This window comes from Poromitra crassiceps (genome assembly GCF_964638095.1).
Source record: "Poromitra crassiceps genome assembly, chromosome: 2".
Classification (NCBI taxonomy): domain Eukaryota; kingdom Metazoa; phylum Chordata; class Actinopteri; order Beryciformes; family Melamphaidae; genus Poromitra; species Poromitra crassiceps.
In genome coordinates, this window is record NC_139624.1 from 111,819,292 (window position 1) to 111,839,499 (window position 20,208).

The 20,208-nt window shown below is 44.5% G+C and overlaps 2 protein-coding genes and 1 pseudogene across 5 annotated transcripts in view; all 3 read right to left on the reverse strand.

The window, feature by feature from the left end:
* Positions 1–11,945, reverse strand: part of LOC310771352 (acetylcholine receptor subunit delta-like) — a gene marked incomplete at its 5' end in the record, with an annotated part of 32,354 nt that extends 20,409 nt beyond the window's left edge. Inside the window, 6 exons of the mRNA XM_083631906.1 lie at positions 1,766–1,881; positions 4,224–4,379; positions 5,944–6,053; positions 6,264–6,308; positions 8,329–8,474; positions 11,888–11,945. Coding sequence (XP_083488032.1) covers positions 1,766–1,881; positions 4,224–4,379; positions 5,944–6,053; positions 6,264–6,308; positions 8,329–8,474; positions 11,888–11,945 — 631 coding nt within the window. The remainder of the gene's footprint in view (positions 1–1,765; positions 1,882–4,223; positions 4,380–5,943; positions 6,054–6,263; positions 6,309–8,328; positions 8,475–11,887) is intronic.
* Positions 7,047–8,061, reverse strand: LOC310791498 (serine/threonine-protein kinase PINK1, mitochondrial pseudogene; annotated as a pseudogene). The gene has a single exon. The product of its transcript is annotated as a serine/threonine-protein kinase PINK1, mitochondrial pseudogene (transcript).
* Positions 11,946–17,167: 5,222 nt separating the features above from the next.
* rnpc3 (RNA-binding region (RNP1, RRM) containing 3) overlaps positions 17,168–20,208 on the reverse strand; it is a 38,812-nt gene continuing 35,771 nt past the window's right edge. For all 3 annotated transcript variants that reach the window (XM_083632006.1, XM_083632005.1, XM_083632004.1), the window contains 2 exons: positions 17,554–17,631; positions 17,168–17,457 (listed from right to left, as the gene is read on the reverse strand). In XM_083632006.1, the coding sequence (XP_083488132.1) occupies positions 17,563–17,631 (69 nt within the window). In that variant the 3' untranslated portion in view covers positions 17,168–17,457; positions 17,554–17,562. The remainder of the gene's footprint in view (positions 17,458–17,553; positions 17,632–20,208) is intronic.

A 20,208-nucleotide genomic window follows, 5' to 3' on the forward strand; every position in this document is an offset into this window, starting at 1 on the left:
TAGATTTGGTTAGGTCAGAGCTCTGGAATATTACAGTAATACAGTTAACATTACATTACATTACGTCATTTAGCAGACACTTTTGTCCAAAGCAACTTACAATATCACAATTTTTCAACAGTACAGAAAACAACTATGCAACACAATCAATGACAGCTAAGATATTTTGATAGACTAGCACCATGTAGGAAGTAGTTTGAGAAGGAATAAGTAACATGTAGCATTAGTAAGTTTGAGAAGGAAGGATTTTTTTTTATAGTTAAAAGTACATTACAATGTACATGTGCCGATACGATCGTTTGAGAGTGAAACCGCAGTCTACTGAATATAATGGTGTTTCATTGACTTTTAATTGTGTTTCATTCCCATGTCATTTCATTGACATGGGACATTCACTGTACTATGTGAGCAGCGCTCTGAGCATGAACACCTCGGCCCCAGCACCAAATATACTGTATATACTGTATATAGTTCTTTTGACAATGTCAATGCGTATTTTAACATGTAGCATTTAGTAGTTTTTTTTTAATTAAAAGATGTTAGTTCAAGAAGGGCCCAGGTGTAGCCTGAAAAGGTGAGTTTATAGCGATTCGGCCGTTCTGACCAAAGGAGGGAGCTCATTCCACCATTGTGGCGCCAGGAACGAGAAGAGTCGCGATCGGGACGAGCAAATTTTGAGCCCACGTAGCGGTGGAGGAGCGAGGCGATCTGGACGGGTGGAGGAGCGGAGGGAGCGATGAGAAGTTTGGAACTTGACCATAGATTGCAGATACGAAGGGGCTGACATGTGGACTGCCCTGTAGGCCAGTACCAGTGTCTTGAATTTGATGCGAGCCAAGATGGGAAGCCAGTGAAGGTCACGGAAGACCTTTTTTGTTAAATCATCCATCTTTGCTCACTACATCTGCCTTTCTTACTGTCATGTTACTGGCAAAGCTGTAACAAATTTGGCATTGGGGAGAGTTCTATTGAAGTGAATGGGCAGGCATGGGAAGTCTGTCCCACTATAAACCATTAGGCTATCTGTCTGTGTGTTTCCACCTGATTAAAGAAAATACATTATGTGATGTTGACTGATGTTTTATATTGCATAAAATATTACATGTTTTCGTTAATTAGGTGGAAGCATTTTTCAACCAAAGGTGAAAAGACAAAGATATTATGGTTTATAGAGGGACTTACCCCACACGCAATTTAATGTTAGCTCCGGTTAGCCACTGTAACGTTTGTTTTCAGAGCCACCGACCGACACAAAACCTGGACGTTTAATTTCGGGTAAAACATGAGGGTTTTTTATATGGATTACGCCAGCTCTGGGAGTATGAAGTGCTTTGAATACGCAATATTTGGTCACAACAAATAAATAAAACATTGGTCCCGCATTATAAATTACAAATCTGCGGGAATTGGCAAAAATATGCGCGATTCTTGCAATCCCGCACCAAATTTTAAGCCCTGTATTCTACTGTAACTCCCTCTGGATAAGAGCGAGACCTGAATGCCAAAAGTGCAGAATGTAAACAGGTTTTTGGTTTGAACTTTTAACTCCTATGCCTACCTCTTTGGCATGATAGTGTTGGTTCTGGTACAGCATTGTGTGGATCTGTGTTTGAGCAAAAATGATAGTCTGTGTGTGTGTGTGTGTGTGTGTGTGTGTGTGTGTGTGTGTGTGTGTGTGTGTGTGTGTGTGTGTGTGTGTGTGTGTGTGTGTGTGTGTGCGCGTGCGTGCGCATGTGTGTTCGTGTGTGATGGGCCAGACATCTACCTGTCCAGCTAGCAGGGTCGATGATGATCCACTCCACCGTCCACTTTGTCTTTTCATCTTCATCTTTGTCTTCCATCAGGAGCATCATGATCTCTTTGGCGTTGTAGGTCAGAGAGCTGCAAAGCAACATGGGAAATGGAGTTTAAAACCAGTTTTAAAACCAACTGTGTTGTCTAGGGGCATTAGATGCACTGTTCAGGGCCGTGTGAATGGATGGCTCATCCTTTGTTTTTACATGATCTTTTAGGGAATGATGTATCAGAGAATATGTTGGGGTAACAGCAGTAGAAATTAGCTGAAAAGCAAATAAGGTGTCGCTGTGGCGCTGTGAGAAACCCCTGGTCTCGCGTGGGCTGCTTCTGGCTCTGAAATAACCAAGATGGCGACGGTCAAAATGCCAAACTCGAGGCTTCAAAATGGGAGTCCACAAACCAATAGACCCTTTCAATGTTTGTAAACAGCAATGACGTATTTTGTGGGCGGAGCCGAACTCGTTGCAGAAAGTTACAACTAGCGGTTCAGCTCTCATATAAATATGGAAGACCCCGAAGCCTCCTCCATGTATTTTAAAGCTTTGCCAGCAACAGACAGGTTATCTTACACACATAAGCTAACTTTCAATGGGGTGAGGTTTCTTGACCCGTACTCACTGTCAGGATGGGTCTAGGATCCAAACATTGCCAAAGTTGCAGTGCCAGACATCATCATATTCCTAGTGGGAATGTCCAGCGTCTATACGCATACAAGACGTCTTTTTCCTGTATTCCAGGGATCTCTCTCGTTTCGGCATGAATTCCTCTTAGTTTTGGATACTGCGATGCATGCGCAACTAACCCTGTGACGTGTAGGGCGGCTGTAGCTCAGGAGGTAGAGCAGGTCGTCCACTAATTGCTTTGGATAAAACAGGTCGGTGGTTTGATCCCCGCCACCTCCAGTCAGCATGTCAAAGTGTCCTTGGGCAAGATACTGAACTCCAAATTGCTCCCGATGGTGTGCCAGCACCCTGCGTGGCAGCCTGCCGCCATCGGTGTATGAATGGGTGAATGTACCTACTGATTGTAAAGCGCTATATAAATGCAGGCCATTTACCATTTACGTCCACTCTAAAAGGGTCTATGGGTGACGTCATGGTGGCTACGTCCATATCTTTATACAGGCTAGAACAGCGATCCCCAAAGTCCGGACTCCGGTCCGCATCCGGACCCAGACGCCGTCCTATCCGGACCGAGCCCTATAACCTATAAATCATTGAGAATTGTTACATTTCACGGAGCTTTTATTTTTTAACCGACACATGCTTTTCTACCCTTTACGGTACTGGTTTATCTGCCAGGAAGCTGACTGACCAACCAATGCATGCGCTGTAAATCATCACACGTGATGCTACTCAGCCAATCAAATATCCGATTCGATTCTGCCTGTTCCAGTCGGTTCCAGTGCTGCAGGCGAGAGAGTGTCAGTGACACATGGACGAAGTAGAGAGATATGCGAGAGATATAAGTCATTTAACATGGTGTGCTCAAAAGAAACGAGTAGACCGCAAAAACAAAGATTTAGTTTTAATCCGGTGCAGGCAGACTCTTAGATGTTCATTCATTGTTCTCACGGGCAGCTCAAAACCAGGCAGTATGTCTCATGTGAAGTGCGATGCGATCCTAACCTGTCTGTGAAAGCGCCACACGAGCAAACACACTCAAATCCAGACTGAGGGCACTCACACATTCACTGCCCAACGGCATGTGAAGTTTGCATTGCGAACGATCGATAGACAGACAGACAGATACATAGAGACAGACAGACCGATAGATACATAGAGACAGACATTGAGACAGACAGACAGACAGACAGACAGATAGATAGATAGATAGATAGATAGATATATAGATAGATAGATAGGGATCAGCTCACTTCTCTCAAGAGAAAAGGTGGAGTTGAGGGAAGAAAAGAAGATTTTCTTTCTCAAATTAAAGCACTTTTAAGATGCACATTTTCCCAAAGCACTGTTGTATGTTATTTTTAAATGCAGCCATTATTTTACTTGAAATGAGAAAAGAACATGTATTTATTAGTGTAGGCTAGTTATTTATAATTAATCCAGTTAAATATGAAAACTAAATAAACATGGTTGATGTTGGGTTTTGATTTAACAGTTAGTCATTGACTACATACAGACATTGTACCATTAAGCTACTGCAATCATTGAAGTAGCCTAAGTTCAATGGCACTGAATCATAACGCATCTACGTTACAATGTTCCGGACCTTTGCTTGAGGACATTTTCTCTAACTGGACCTCTATGAATTTTAATTGAGTGCCCCTGGTCTAGAATATAAAATACTCAACATAAATAAAATAACTTTTTAAACACATAGATAAAATGCAGCTTTTCTCACACACAGACACACAGCAACGACGAGAAGCCTGAGGCAGATGCTTGTGGCTGGCTGCGGTCTCTTACGTGAATTTGAGGGTGCAGTTCTGCCAGTCGAAGGGGAAGTAGTTGACGTTGATGGAGCAGGAGGAGCGGAAGATGGCGGGGGGCAGCCAGGTGCAGTTACCATCGGGGTACACCAGCACGTTACAGTAGTAGGCCACCTGGAATTGGGCGTCATTACTGAGAGAGAGGGTGGTGAAGGATTACACACACACACACACACACACACACACACACACACACACACACACACACACACACACATACATGTGAAGTCAGAAGTTTACATACATTTATGTGAAAGTCACCGCTCATCCCCGCCACAATGGTGGAATGAGCTACCCGCTTCTGTCAGAACGTCCACCCGGCTCTACAAGGAAGTGTGAGATAGAAAGCATCTGAATTTAGTGGGAGTGTACTAGTAGCGACAGCTCAGGCTGGCAACACCAATTAAAAATAGTGTAGGATGAGGGCCCGAGAGTGGTCCCCGATGAACAGATGAGGTCAAGTTTCAAAAGTTTAAAATTGGTCTCACTACAATGAAATGCTACTATGGGGATTAACATCACATGAATACTGTACAATTTGGCTCATTGAATCCACAAGAGTCTCAGCTTTCCAGCCATACCCAATTATCAGATCAACCCTTTAGAACACGTGTCAAACTCAAGGCCCGGAGGCCAAATCCAGCCTGGCACCTCATTTTATGTGGCCAGAGAGAGCTAGCAAGGAATACAATTTGCGCAATAAAATTCTAATTCTAATTACCGTAGTTCTAATAGTTGTAGGCTACTAGTTGTTTGCCATTATTTTTCCTATAATTCTGCTTTTAGAGCTAGTTATTATTTATGGAGTTATTACTTGATTGATTGATTGATTGATTGACTTTATTCATGGATATAGTGTAACGGCGTTGTGTAGGTGGTACTTGCAGCAACCCATGTTAAGGGCTTGCCCAGGGGTGGATTCGAACTGCCGACCCTCGGCTTGGGAGACCGACATGTTAACCGCAACGCCAAGAGAGCTAGCTCCCTTGGCGGAGCTGATTAACATGCCTTTATACCTGGGGAGTGAGTTTAACCAATCCACTCGCTACCACTCGGGACTCATGAGGAATCCGTGCTGATTCAACTCGGTTACACTAGCAGGCAAAATCCAAGGGATAAATAAACATGTAAAAGTGCGAACACTTATTTCCAACATGGTCCCTGGTCTTATAACAACAGGAAATACACAACATCAAATAAACCAAATAGTACAATCAACAAAAACACACAAGGGTAGCCCTTTAACGAGCATGAAACGGGCGGTCGTGAGGTCACAGTGATCTTGAACTTTGACCACCAACATCTAATCAGTTCATCTATGAGTCCAAGTGGACGTTTGAGCTCAATTTGATGAAATTACATCATTCCTGAGATATCGCGTTAACGAACATCGGACGGATGTACGTATGGACGAACGGACAACCCAAAATCATAATGCCTCCGCCCACTGCTATTGCCGGGCGTTGGCATGAACAGAGATTAGGTGAAAATAATATATTCATACTGCATGCAAAACACTGCATGATTTTTGCAAAAGATGCATGGGATTATGCACACACAGTGCCAGAGGGTAGTGGAGAAGGGTCCGACCTGCGGAAACCTCCACCGCTTACTTGAACACCTGCGTGTGATTTTTTTTTAACCACTCCACAGATTTCATGTCAACAAACTCATTCATGTTAACCAGGTCATCTCACTTGTTCTCCAGGACGATCTCGGGCAGCCACACCATGCTGGACGGGAGGCGGATGATCTCAATGCCGTCAAACTCCGTTGCATTCCACGCCAGCCTGTAGTCATTCCATTTCTACACAATACACACACACACACACACACACACACACACACACACACACACACACACACACACACACACACGCACGCACACGCACACACACACACACACACACACACAGGCAGGAGCATTCGGAATAGTCGTTGGATTCAACAAGTATTTCTGTGTGTGAAAGCGTTTTCCATTTAAAGTTGTAAGAGGAATGAATTCTCATTGGCTTACATGATCTATCCACACGTTCGTCAGCAGAGTCTCATCTACCTCTCGCTACAGGTGCAGAAGAAAAAGGAAATCGATTAGTAGAAGATGGTTTGGGTGTCATAAGCTTGCCCCTGTTGACTAAAGGCTCTATTATTAGATCAACGTTAAATACATATACGGACATGGATGGAACCTTCTGTCCGTACTGTGTTAATTTCTTCTGTATTTGTGCATTTACAGTGCACGTATTTGTGCACTGTATTTGTGCACGGCTCAGACTTAAACCATACAAATCTAGTGGTTGTATTGAATAAGATAAGGACCTCCCCCCCGTTTTCTTCCCAATTGTACTCCCCCTGCTGTCCTGGCCATTGCTCCACCCCCTCTGCCGATCTGGTGAGAGCCGTAGACTAGCACATGCTTCCTCCGATACATGTGCAGTCACCAGCCGCTTCTTTTTTTCACCTGACAGCGAGGAGTTTAACCGGTAGGACTTAGCATGTGGGAGGACCACGCTATTCCCTCCAGATCTCGCCCCCCCCCCCACCGCACCCCACCCCGAACAGGTGCCCCGGCCAACCAGAGAAGGCACTAGGGCAGCGACCAGGACTCGTACCCTACTGGCTTTGCATTCTGACCAAGTACCACTGCCGGGAATTGAATCCGCCTACCAATTTACATGTACGTTTGGTAGGCGAGTGCTTTTACCTGTACACTACCCAGACACCCCAGATAAGGATTTTAGACTCCCATTTATCTAAAACAAGGGCTTTGAGGTCTTCCTTTGAGAGGATGAGAGTGGATCTATACAGACAGGAGGAAGCCCACGGCGGTGCGCAGGTCCTCCAAGTCCAGGTTCACCAGGAAGCCCCTCTGAAGCTCTGCCTCCATGCTGCTCCCACTGGAGTCACTCAGCAGTGCTCCTTCCAGCAGCTGCAGCAGCATCAGGGAGCACTGCCTTCGGCCTGGCGTGGACACCTCCAGGTACTGCTGCAGTATGCAGGGATAGGTCTTCCTGACCAGGAAAAGGGTGCGATTGTTGCCCAGACTGGCGGGGTTAAGCCTGGCTGGCAGTACATTTGGATACTCTTCCTGGGCACCTGGCAGCAATGGGACGTCTGCTATGAAAGCTCGGTACACTCTGATCACATTAGGGTGTGCTGACACTCTCTTGGGCAGAACTCCAAAATGAGCCATCCAGAGTAATTTGCTCTTTTTCCTGCTTTAAGGCAAGTGGACCAGCAGGCACCAGCTCCTGCGACATGGATCTCAGTATGGCCTCGCTTGATGACCCTGCCCCAAAGTTCCACATCATCTTGATGACCAGAGGGAAGTTTCTTAGTGAGCAGCATCTCACAGAACAAGCCGTCTTCCCTTCATCTTCATCTCCCCTCAGTTCCACCAGGGAGCACTTGTTGTTCTCATTGGGTTGGGCAAATGGAGCTGTGGCCTCATACACAGCTGCATTTGAGCCTTTCCCAATCTGTTTCCCAATAACATAATCCTCCAACTTGTATCCAGAGGTGAATGGCTTGAGCAGGCACTGGAACCTTTTCTTCCTGAATACAGCCTGGATCTCCTGGCATGTCGCTGCACTCCTCCTGTCATCCTCCAGCTGTTGTTCGTTTAGTCCTGCACCGAGACCAAAAGCCAAAAACACTGCCCTGTTTCGTGGAGACCTGGTCCCAAACCTCCTACTGAAACCAGTGGACTGTAGCTGAGCAGCGAAGCCTCTCAGAGAGGTGCGGTAATACCGGTACCGAGACAGCAGGAAAGCCTGAGGTTGAACGGTGCGGCCCGGTTGGCTGACATGGAGACGTCAGCTCTGAGTGTCCGTGTGTGTCCATTTTGAACCAGCTAGTAGCCTTATATTGTTATTTAGCCTTTCTGCTGCTATTGCATGGTTAAATCAGCAAATTTAATTGTATGGGGGGGGGGGGGGGGGGGGGTATACACAGTGGAAGTGGTCCCTGGGAAATTTGGTTTGGTACGTAGTGGTACTTGGTCGGAAAAGTTTGTGAACTCCTGCTCTATACCACACACACACACACACACACACACACACACACACACACACGTTGGGTACCAGAGAGATGAGGTTAGAGAGTGTGAGAGAGAGGTAGACGTCCACGGTGTCGCGCTGCCTCTGGACGGGCCGCAGCTCCTTGTTGTAGCCTCGCTCTTTAAACAGGTGGTGGATCAAACGCTCCTCCTCATTCCTGCCCAGGCACCCTGACACACACACACATGTGCAAACACACACACACACACACATGCACACAGTCACTCGCACACAGTCACACACACACACACACACACACACACACACACACACACACACACACACACACACACACACACACACACACACACACACACACACACACACACACACACACACACACACACACACACACACATGCACCAAGGTTATTATATTTAACCAAAACTAAACGTAAGTAGGTGAGGGAAAAACATTTTATTTAAGTGAAATAAAAATAAAAATAGACTTTAGGGGAGGTAAAAAAGGTATTTTTCCTGTCTGTAATATTTCCCCCTTCCCGGGAGGGAAGGCTGGCCAGCGAGACTAGTGATTGATTGATTGATTTTTTTTTTTTTTTTGATTGATTGATTGATTTTTATTAAATGTGTCATGCACTTGACAGTGCCCAGCCCTCATGGACTTACAAGACACACATATGATATATTATGCAGTACAACATACGCCAACGCCGCAGTAATAAAACTAAATCACAGCATAACATAACATTCACCATATCAGCAAAACAAAATCATTACATCATTTTCTGAACAGAACATTTTGCCTTAGCTCCCATGCCTGGGAAAGAAAGTTTCCAATAAAGAAAGTGCCTTTCTTAAAACACAACTCGAGTTTTTCATAATCGTCCATCTCAAAAAAGTCAACATAAATAGAGGACATTTTACTGAACAGTATCTCCCTTACCTCATCATAGACAGTACAATAGAATAGAAAATGAATCTCATTCTCAATTTCACCCAGGTCACAGAGCAAACAAAGTCTGTCTTCTTCAGGGGTAGCATTAAACCTACCAGTCTCCAGTGCCAAGGGCAACGTTCCAGATCGTAACTGTGCACACAAGGACCTTTTTCTTCTGTCGAGATTGAACTTGACATAAGGCTCTACAGAAAAACTGTCTTTTATAAGACGGTAGGTTCTCAACTTAGGCTTAGACCATAAGTCAACGGACCATTTATCTTTATACAAAAGGAACATATTACTCATGGTCTCCCGGATGTCACAAACTAATCTATTTTGGAAAATAGTAATATTTAGACTATTTTTTACGGGGGGTTGCTACTTAGGGACCTAGTGGGATAGCTGTTTGTTGGTTTCAGGGTTATTGGAGCGTATACTGATGTGTATTCTTTCCCTCCTTCTAACCTCAGGTGGAAACCCTTCTTACACTAAAGGTCCCCCCACCACCCCACCCCTCGCCCATCCCTATAATATTCTTTTTTGATGGAAGGCTAATATAGTGGATCTACGAACAGTCTATCTTTTGATTTGAATCATGTACTATTAAACTTGTTATTGATGTGGTTACTGATGATTTGTCATATCTAATTTGGAACTTTTAAATACCTATTACTCTGCTTCTCAATGATGTAAATCATGTATGCTTGTTATCACCTCCTTCCTCTCCAGCCTGGGCTGGATTGGTCCTGATTGGGGAGGAGGTTATTTAAGAAGTAAAAATGTTATTGTTCTGTATGACTCTGATGAAGACGCACTTGCGTCGGAACATTAGTCTTAAATAAAGACATTTTCTACACTTGATCTGTGTGCTCCAGTGCCCTACTTTGGTGATCTGAACTAGTTAGACTCTAACTAGACTCCTTAAACCCCGTTGTTATACTCTAACTAGACTCCTTAAACCCCGTTGTTATACTCTAACTACACTCCTTAAACCCCGTTGTTATACTCTAACTAGATTCCTTAAACCCCGTTGTTATACTCTAACTACACTCCTTAAACCCCGTTGTTATACTCTAACTACACTTCTTAAACCCCGTTGTTATACTCTAACTAGACTCCTTAAACCCCGTTGTTATACTCTAACTAGACTCCTTAAACCCCGTTGTTATACTCTAACTAGACTCCTTAAACCCCGTTGTTATACTCTAACTACACTCCTTAAACCCCGTTGTTATACTCTAACTAGATTCCTTAAACCCTGTTGTTATACTCTAACTAGACTCCTTACACCCCGTTGTTATACTCTAACTACACTCCTTAAACCCCGTTGTTATACTCTAACTAGACTCCTTAAACCCCGTTGTTATACTCTAACTAGACTCCTTAAACCCCGTTGTTATACTCTAACTAGACTCCTTAAACCCCGTTGTTATACTCTAACTAGATTCCTTAAACCCCGTTGTTATACTCTAACTAGACTCCTTACACCCCGTTGTTATACTCTAACTACACTCCTTAAACCCCGTTGTTATACTCTAACTACACTCCTTAAACCCCGTTGTTATACTCTAACTAGATTCCTTAAACCCTGTTGTTATACTCTAACTAGACTCCTTACACCCCGTTGTTATACTCTAACTACACTCCTTAAACCCCGTTGTTATACTCTAACTACACTCCTTAAACCCCGTTGTTATACTCTAACTAGACTCCTTAAACCCCGTTGTTATACTCTAACTACACTCCTTAAACCCCGTTGTTATACTCTAACTACACTCCTTAAACCCCGTTGTTATACTCTAACTACACTCCTTAAACCCCGTTGTTATACTCTAACTAGACTCCTAACTCTAACTACACTCCTTAAACCCCGTTGTTATACTCTAACTACACTCCTTAAACCCCGTTGTTATACTCTAACTAGACTCCTTAAACCCCGTTGTTATACTCTAACTAGACTCCTTAAACCCCGTTGTTATACTCTAACTACACTCCTTAAACCCCGTTGTTATACTCTAACTACACTTCGTTGTTATACTCTAACTACACTCCTTAAACCCCGTAGTTACCCTGTAAGTACAGTGTGGTACCCCGTAATTAGCCTATAAGTACAAACATTTGTCCCCTGCTTCATAATACAGCCCGCGACCCCGTAGTTAGACTATAAGTACAGATCTTGTTACCCTCTAGTTAAAGTATTTTTTCACTCCTTAAACCCCGTTGTTATACTCTAACTACACTCCTTAAACCCCGTTGTTATACTCTAACTACACTCCTTAAACCCGTTGTTATACTCTAACTACACTCCTTAAACCCTGTTGTTAGACTATAACTACACTCCTTAAACCCCGTTGTTATACCATAACTACACTCCTTAAACCCTGTTGTTATACTATAACTACACTCCTTAAACCCTGTAGTTAGACTATAAGTACAGATCTTATAATTCACTCCTTAAACCCCGTAGTTAGACTATAACTACAGCCCTAAACCCCGTTGTTATACTCTAACTACATGCTTATTTGCGGGCTGTATTCTAAAGCGTTACCGAGGAAACAATGTGGTAAATCTAAGCAATGTTAATATCGGTTATCTGTATCTGCCTACATTTTGCATCCCTAGAATCAGCAGCTATTTTGTCGGTGTCAGGTCAAATAATACTTCATATTATAATGATGAGACTGACCAGAGGAGAGGAGCGTGAGCAGAAACAACATTCCAAGGCCCAGGAGCTGCAGCTTCATGGTGGTTGGGGAGTGAAATGAGTGCTTGGCCACAAATGACCCTCTGTTGCGGCTGGCTGATGGATGGCAGCAGCTGCACAAACACTGCAGGCAGCTGACTCACTATGTCAGGGTTAATCAACTTGCTTTGCCCAGGGGCCACTTTTGCAAAAATGACAGGAGGCCAGGGGCCAGTTAATAAACAAATATTAATTTTACATTTTCTGTAGCAGATTGTAGGTTTTTAGGGTGTCAGCCGGAGTTTAGTCTCACAATTATGTGCACACAGGATAGTTAGATAGGATAAGTTAAGTTAGTTAAGTACATATATTGTAAGTGCCTGGGCGGCAAGCAGACAGCCATATTTGACAATTTAGCTGCAGCTCAGTCAAACTTGATTTAAAATTGGTTTTCAATTGTGATTTAGAAAATGGTTGGGGCCTCTGGACCCTATCACGGGCCGCATCTGGCCCCCGGGCCACAAGTTGATTATCACTGCACTATAGGATGTGACAGGGGGGCCACCACAGAGTGTCGTACGGAGGTAAATCAGACCCAAAAACACCTCCACCGTCAAATTGAGATTGAGATTAACTTTATTGTCACTTCATGGTACAAGTATCACGAGGGAAATTCTGCTTGGTTCGCTCTCAGAGTCGGAGAGCAAAACCGGGTCGCCATTGAACAGCGCCAGCAATTTGGATTGGACAAAGCATATAAATAACTCAGAATTCACATTATTACTAGTTAGAAAAAGTAATAAAGGCACACTTCAATATTATACAATACAGATACATTTGTTGTAAATGTACAGGGTTACCAGCAAAGACAACCCACACCACGACACCAGGGAGGCTGCCATTACAGCACCGGTTTGGTTCATCGTGGGAGGGAAGGGGGGGTGGGGTTGAAAAGCGGGGGGAAGTTGCTGGAGGCGGGGGGTGGGGTTTAGGGGAGGGGGGCGGGTTTGGGGGAGTGCGTGCGTGACCGTGTGTTGGCCTATAGTCCTTAGGGTCCATGAGTGTTTGTGTGTGTGTGTAAGGTCTGAGCCTCCACCGGCTAAACACAGCGTTGCTGTGGAGATGGCAATTTAGTCCAGAGTTCAGGCGTCAGATGTCGGGGCGGGGTGACGTTGGAGACGCAGGTTGCACTCAAGGCTTCAGGAGAGTTTTGCTGCTAGTGTCCTTGACGGCTTAGCAGGTGGCCAGATTAAATCCGTTGTTTTGGTTTTCCCCGGTGGGTGTAGGATCAACAACATTCCTCACACGAGTCAGTCCTGATCCTCGGTTTTAAACACTTCGGCGCAGTGGCAGTGATATCTTCAAGAAGTAATCCATTTTTACGATTCAGATCATAAATCGCAATAGTCCAAGTACTCACTGCCCCGCTCATCTCGTTTATCATGACGTGCAGCCTAGGGTCAATGACTGCTGTCTTCCCGTATCCCGCGGTGAAGTCCCGTCTGGGCAGAGGCGGGGGTTCCCCGGACCCCACAATAATTTTATTGATTTCGTTTCGAGAGACCAGCCATATAATCCATATTTGTAGTTTCGAAGAGACAAATGCAAGATTGGCTCCGGGTAGCAGAAGCAGAGGGATGAGGGGGAGAGGGAGACGAGGAGAAAATGCGACCGCCTCCGTTGGTAGCTTGTCCTCACCTCCTCCATCACCATCTGGTAAGCTGCAGAGCTGCAGACTGCAGCGCATCATCCGCTGTGCTGAAAAGGTGGTCGGATGCAGCCTGCCATCCCTTCAGGATGGCAGGCTGCCAGGACGCTAAAGCGGCCTCATGAAATTGTGGCTGGACCCCTCCCACCCAGGTCCTAAACTCTTTAAGGCCCTCCCCCATGGGAGAACTGATGTCTGGCAGTACCAGAACCTCTCGACACAGGGACAGTTTATTCCCAACTGCCATCCGCCTCTTCAATGAGACCCGAAAGCCACCACAAATCAGGACTTTACTTTGGAACAGTACACCCTGTTTTTAGCTGAAATAATATTTCAGCTATATTATAGCCATGTGCAGCTGGAACCTCAATGGACTTCTTGCCACAATGCCTGGCTACAGTGCAGCTGAAACAGGGTGTAGATGATGTCTTTCAGCATTTTATGTCTTTTTTCTGTTGTTTTTTTAACGTTTTTGCTCACGTCAACGGGGGTAGGATAGCCATACCATTGACTACCATTCATTGTGCTAATCTAACTAGCGCTCGCTATTTTTCTACTACACGCACAGAGAAGAGAAGGGACTCTATCTTCTTGTCTTACTATTGGGAAGATGTCAAATAGGCAAATCTCCCAAAATGTTGTTCCTTAATGTAACGAGTGTAGGGGGCTCATGTCAGTGGGGGGGATTCAGGGGGTGTGGGGAAGGGGAGGCCCGGGAGAAGGGGTTGGTAGGGCGCCTAGAGGGGGCTTACAGGCCTTGTTGATGAGGCTGATGGCAGTTGGGAAGAAGCTGTTCTTGTGGCGAGAGATTTTGGTCTTGATAGACAGTCTCTTGCCGAGGAGGATATTAAACTACTATAGACAAAAACTTTGCTTCCTGCCCTAACACACACACCTGTGTAATCGGTTCAGATTTGTGTTTTCAGATTTGTGACTCACCAGAGACTTGATGTGGTTCTACACTGAGTTAGTGACACAGGTTGGCCCTGAGGCCCAGGCATGGAATAATGATCTCGTCATTGTGAGACTGGCTGCAGGGAGAGACCAAAAGGCACAACAATCAGCTGCATGTCAACATGACAGGCTCTCAGGTTCATTACACTGAGATGAGGGGCTTACATGTTGGTCATGAGAAAGGCAATGAGCTTGTGATTGTAATTTGTGGAATGGAAAGTCCAGGTGTGTCTCTCTCAGCTTCTGCAGAACCACGCACGCACACACGTACACACACACACACGATACAACATTAATTATACAAATATATATTGCCATTATCTTGGCCGAAATTTTCTCAATATGCTATATTATCCCAATAATTATTATTGATAAGATGAAAACCTTAAAAAACAGTGTCTCAAATGCTGTATCTAATTAACATATAGCTATCGATCATAGGAGATATATATATTTGTTACATTTGTTGTAAGACAGAAGAGAAACCATTTAAATGCTCAGTCTGTGGAAAAGGTTTTTTAGCCAAAATGGCATCTTGAAGAAGCACGATACTCCACACAAGAAAGAAACCATTTAAATGCTCACTCTGTGTGGTAACTTTTGGTCATAAATCAGGCTTGACCACAGATGATAGTCCACACAGGAGAGAAACCAGTAGTAAACGTGTACCTGTATAGGCCTACACATTTTAGTCTTAAAGGAAACCTGAAGAAACACGATAGTCCACACATGATGGTACTCGTTAAGGACATAAGTATTCGAATAACGTTTCAACCGTTCAAGTACTTACCCTTTAAAAAAAAAACATGAATGTAATAAATATAAACTTAAATTGATCATGTTCTACAGGCTATAAAGTTAACTTTTTTGGACAGTGAACAATTATCTGTGCATGCATCGTTACTCGTTTCACACAATCTGATGTTACAGGCACAATGGCCGCAGCCAGGCATAAGAGTGATGTTTGGAAATATTTAGACAATCAGTACCAAGGAGTGGAGACTCAAATTTCTCCTTATTCCCCAGTGAAATTCAATACTTCTCCCTTTTCTCTGCTGCCCATCACTCCACATATAAACGAGCTTCATGGCAACATTTTCAACTCCACTGTATCTCCCCAGTTTCAACGTGTTTCCCAAGGAGAAGACAACAGCAACCAAACTGTGGATTACACAGAGGAGACTTCAGATGACACACTGTACTGGGCCCTTAAAGGTACACAGGACTTTATTTATTGTACTTAACCTTTATTTACACAGGGGGAGTCTGAGAGCAATGCTCTTTTTCAGGAGTGCCCTGTTCATATTCTCTCTCACACTCACTCACACACACATTTGGAAGAAACCTATGTTTACCTTGCCTACTGAACTGGATTAAAGCTGCCGACATACCTGTGACCTTTGTGTGATGTGAATCTGTCAAATGTCTTATCATTTTCAAGGGTTCCAGCCCATAAATAGGCTAGGTATTGTCTGATAACTTGTGAAAAAGCTTTACCATTTTTCGTCCCGTCCCAACAAGTCAACAACTCAAAAGTCTTGTTACCTGTGCAGTGTATCGAGTCTAAATGTTGTGTTCTCTCCACACCCGTATGGACTGTGTGCTGGCAGGCTAGCCAGCGGGTACAGATATTTCTGCGTCTCGTTTGTGCCCGAGACCCACAAATGCCTTAAAATCAATCGAAAATAGCTCCCCAAGACATACAAAAACAAACTCCAAATGGGGACCGCACTAGCTGCATGTAGTACACTGACGGTCTGAACTCATACAACCCCATGTCAAAACAAATCCAAACTATCCCTTTAAGTATGACTTAATGTAATATTGTTTAACTCTTTGTCAACAAAACAGTGGGTAACCAACAGCATTTTCCTCCAACAGGTCTGTTTTGGAGCCAGCCACAGCTTTTTGACAGGATACAAGAAAAGGAAAAAGGGAAAAAAATGGGGGGGAAGTAGTCCACAAATGCCATGACTTTTCTAAAACTCTTCGCCCTTTTATGCTTTTTCACAACTTCTTCAGTAAGAAAAAACGGAATCATTTTATAAATTCCCTGAGGTTTTCCAGGAGTGTGAGAATCTTGAATTCATTGTTTCCTCTTTTAATGTCTTACCCATTATAGACATTACAAACTTTAATTTAGCCATGAGATTAACATATTGCCAGTGCATTTTCTAAGAGAGAATACAAAAACAAATTGGATTTCCAAAAACTTCACATAGGATGGCTGTTTAGGTGAGCAGTTCATCCTCCAATGTTTACTCTCCATAATCACACAGATGGGGCCAGCTATTGTAGAGGTAAGCTAACCCAGTCCCAGCAATTTCCCACAGACCACAGTCTGTTTGGTTTGTTTGCTGTGGTTTTCCCACTGTGTTCACAGCCTACTATCTGCTGCTGAGCCAATCCATCTCACATGTCTTCCCCTCTCTGTATTTACTCGCCTCTGTGCTTTCTTAAGTTTGGGACTAAAGGTAAGTCATGATGGTTACACTGAAGTATCCCTGTAAAATGTTGACATGTGTATCAGACCTGTGATAGTTGTGCAAAAAAAATGAAAACACGACAAATACTTTAATAAAATACTTTTATTTAAAAAATAAAGACAGACTTGTGACGATCTTCACCTGCAATTAAGAGTCAAGACAAGGTAGAGAGCATTGTAAAGTAAAGTTTCAGATATTCAAAAATAAGTTTAATAAGGTAAACTGAATTGAACACATGGGATACAACATACAATAATTTGCAGGAGGAAAAGCACAAGGCATGCAACTCAATCTTTTTGTGTTTAAACTACAATATATTTTCAGTGGCTTTAGGATAAAAGGTTTGCCCAAAAATATTTTCCAAAGGATATGCCAGAATAAGGATACAAATGGTCCTGCTGGGCCACAATATCAACGCTCGACATCTTGAATAGTGTAAAAAGAAAATACCATTACAATTACAATGAAGCCTCTTTAACTTTTTCAATATTTTCGTTTATCAGGATAGGAATGTCTCTCACCTGTCGAGTTTAGCGTTGTCTGGGTCCTTTCTTGGTGTCTGTGCTGTCCTGCTTGGGCCTGGCTGACCTGGCGAATTGCTGTGAGCTCGGAGTTAAGGTGTGGAAGCAGTAAACGTGGTCAAACAAACTGTTTTTCAAACAACAGGTTACATTTTACCCTGTGTTACAGACTGATAATCTATATTCTATATTCTCAAATGCACTACTGCCGCATGCGCTAGGACGCGTCATCAGTGATGTTATCTGGGGTCGTAAGGTGTTTCGGGTCTATCAACATCATACACCCTCGCCCAGTAGACCCAGCCGAGGCCAATTAAGACCCCGACTCGCGTCCCAGAAGCCGCTCACGGATCAGCCTTACTACTCTGTCTGCAACGTTGCCCGCGGGAGGGGTAAGAGAGAACGCCCAATCCGCTGCAATAGAGCTAGTGCTACGCCGCAGTATTGGCCCTTCGGTGCATGGAGGATCTAGGCTCTGTGGGTTACTCCCGGCCATGCTCCTCCTTCGTCTCACCAGACCCTCCCGTGGCAAAGGCAATCCAGAGGCTGAGAGGATGCCTCAAGGACGCCTCAAGAGGGCCTGTGCGCTGCACGTCATTTACCTGCGTCGAGCACCTCGCTCTAGCCTGAAGGACCCCAGGCCACGCCGATCTTTGCGCAGATTTTCAGGAGGCTAATCCGTAGCGTTTGTATCCCATTTATTCATAGGCATTTTAATGTCAAAGTTGCATACTGCAGCAGCTTTAAGCCAGGGAGACCCGCTTTCTTGTCACACCTCATATATGAATGTAATCTGAGAAAATGTCTCAGCTATTTGCTTATAAATGCCAGAGTTCCAGTGGCCAAAATGGGCCTCTCCTGCTGACATTCGACTATTCAACGCAAGTCTTTCTTTCAGCTCATCAATCTTTGCAGTTGGGACGGTAGACCCCCCTTTTTTATATATATTTTATTTATATATTTTTTACAGTAGACCCCTTTAACATCTAAAGAGGCTTCACTGACACTACTGGCAGGCAGCACTTAAATAATCATAAGGAATCTAAATTGGGACTGCCTCTCTTCTGCCTCTGGCTGCTTAAAAAAACAAATGTACTAAGATTAACCTTGCGCTATTTCCCGATACTCCAATGAGAATCAAACCCGATAATCAATCAGAGTCCACCTTACCACATATAAGTGACAATCACAACCATTACAAGCACACTTCCTCTGGTATCTTTCCACATTATAAACTCGCTACAAAAAGTTTGGAAACTTGTGGTTGGATGATCATATCTCTGCTGTTGCTGTATCCTCAGTATTGCATCTTAACTTATATGAAAGCCTGCTCATTTCCCTTCGTAACGCCGTCTCATTTGTAAGGATCCTGCATTTGTGGGGTGAGCAGCACAGCTGACTATGTCAGTAGCACCAAAGTCAAAAGTAACAACTTGCCCTGCCAATATCAACACATTTTCAGTGTTACCGTTTTCAAGGAGCTGTCCATGAGCAAGGGGTTTTTAAATATGTTTCCGTGTGTGTGCGGGGAAGGGGGGGCTCAAATGATTTGGCGGCCCACTTGCAATACCTCCGCAGACCAGCAGAGAGCCACAGCCCACAGGTTGGGAATCGCTCTGCTCTAGCATGTACAGCACACCCGAGCTGATCCCCCAAGTGTTCAATTGGATTAGACTACCCCAGAATGTGAGAGTCGAGAGAATGGAATAGCAGACCTCACCCAAAGTGAACACTTGTGAGATCAGCTTGGGCGTGCTGTACACGTGCTAGAGTGACCAACACAACCAGCTGTACATGCTCGTGACCAACACAACCATGTTGGCTGACCTGCCACGAATCCTGGTTGAGGAATAGAATGCCATCTCACAGCAACGTCTGACCAGGTTGGTGACCAGCATGAGGAGCAGGTGCCAGGGTGTTCTTCCATCCGCTGAGGCTCCTGTGTTCAATGAATAAAGTGTCAAATTGCCAATATGTCTTGTTTGTTCATAGTGTTCAATCGTCCAATCCCCCAAACAACTCAAAACAATAGAGTCAATACCAACAGGAGGATACACACTGTTTGACATTGAGAGGGGAATTTGACAGATTTGACGTTGGTGCTACTGGCATAATCAGCTGTGCTGCTCAGCACAGTTGATCCTTAATGAACTGGCTTTCATTTCATATAAGATACAATACTTGTGGCGTCCGGGTAATGTAGCGGTAGATTCCCTGCCTACCAACACGAAGGTTGCAGGTTCCCGCCCCCGTGTTACCTCCGGCTTGGTCGGGCATCCATACAGGCACGATAGGCTGTCTCTGCAGGTGGGAAGCCGGATTAAGGGTATGTGTGCTGGTCGCTGCACTAGCGCCTCCTCTGGTTGGTCGGGGCACCTGTTCAGGGCGGAAGGGAACTGGTGGGAATAGCGTGATCCTCCCACATGCCACGTCCTGCCGGTGAAGCTCCCCGCTGTCAGGTGAAAAGAAGCAGCTGGCAACTGCGCATGTGTCGGAGGAAGCATGGTGCTAGTCTACGGCTCTCCCCAGATCAGCAGAGGGTGGCGCAATGACGGGGCAGCAGGGGGAAATTGGCCAAGTACAATTGGGGAAAAAATTGGGGGGGGGGGGATCTGGGGGTGAATCTGGTAAAAAAGATAAGATTCCATCCTGAAG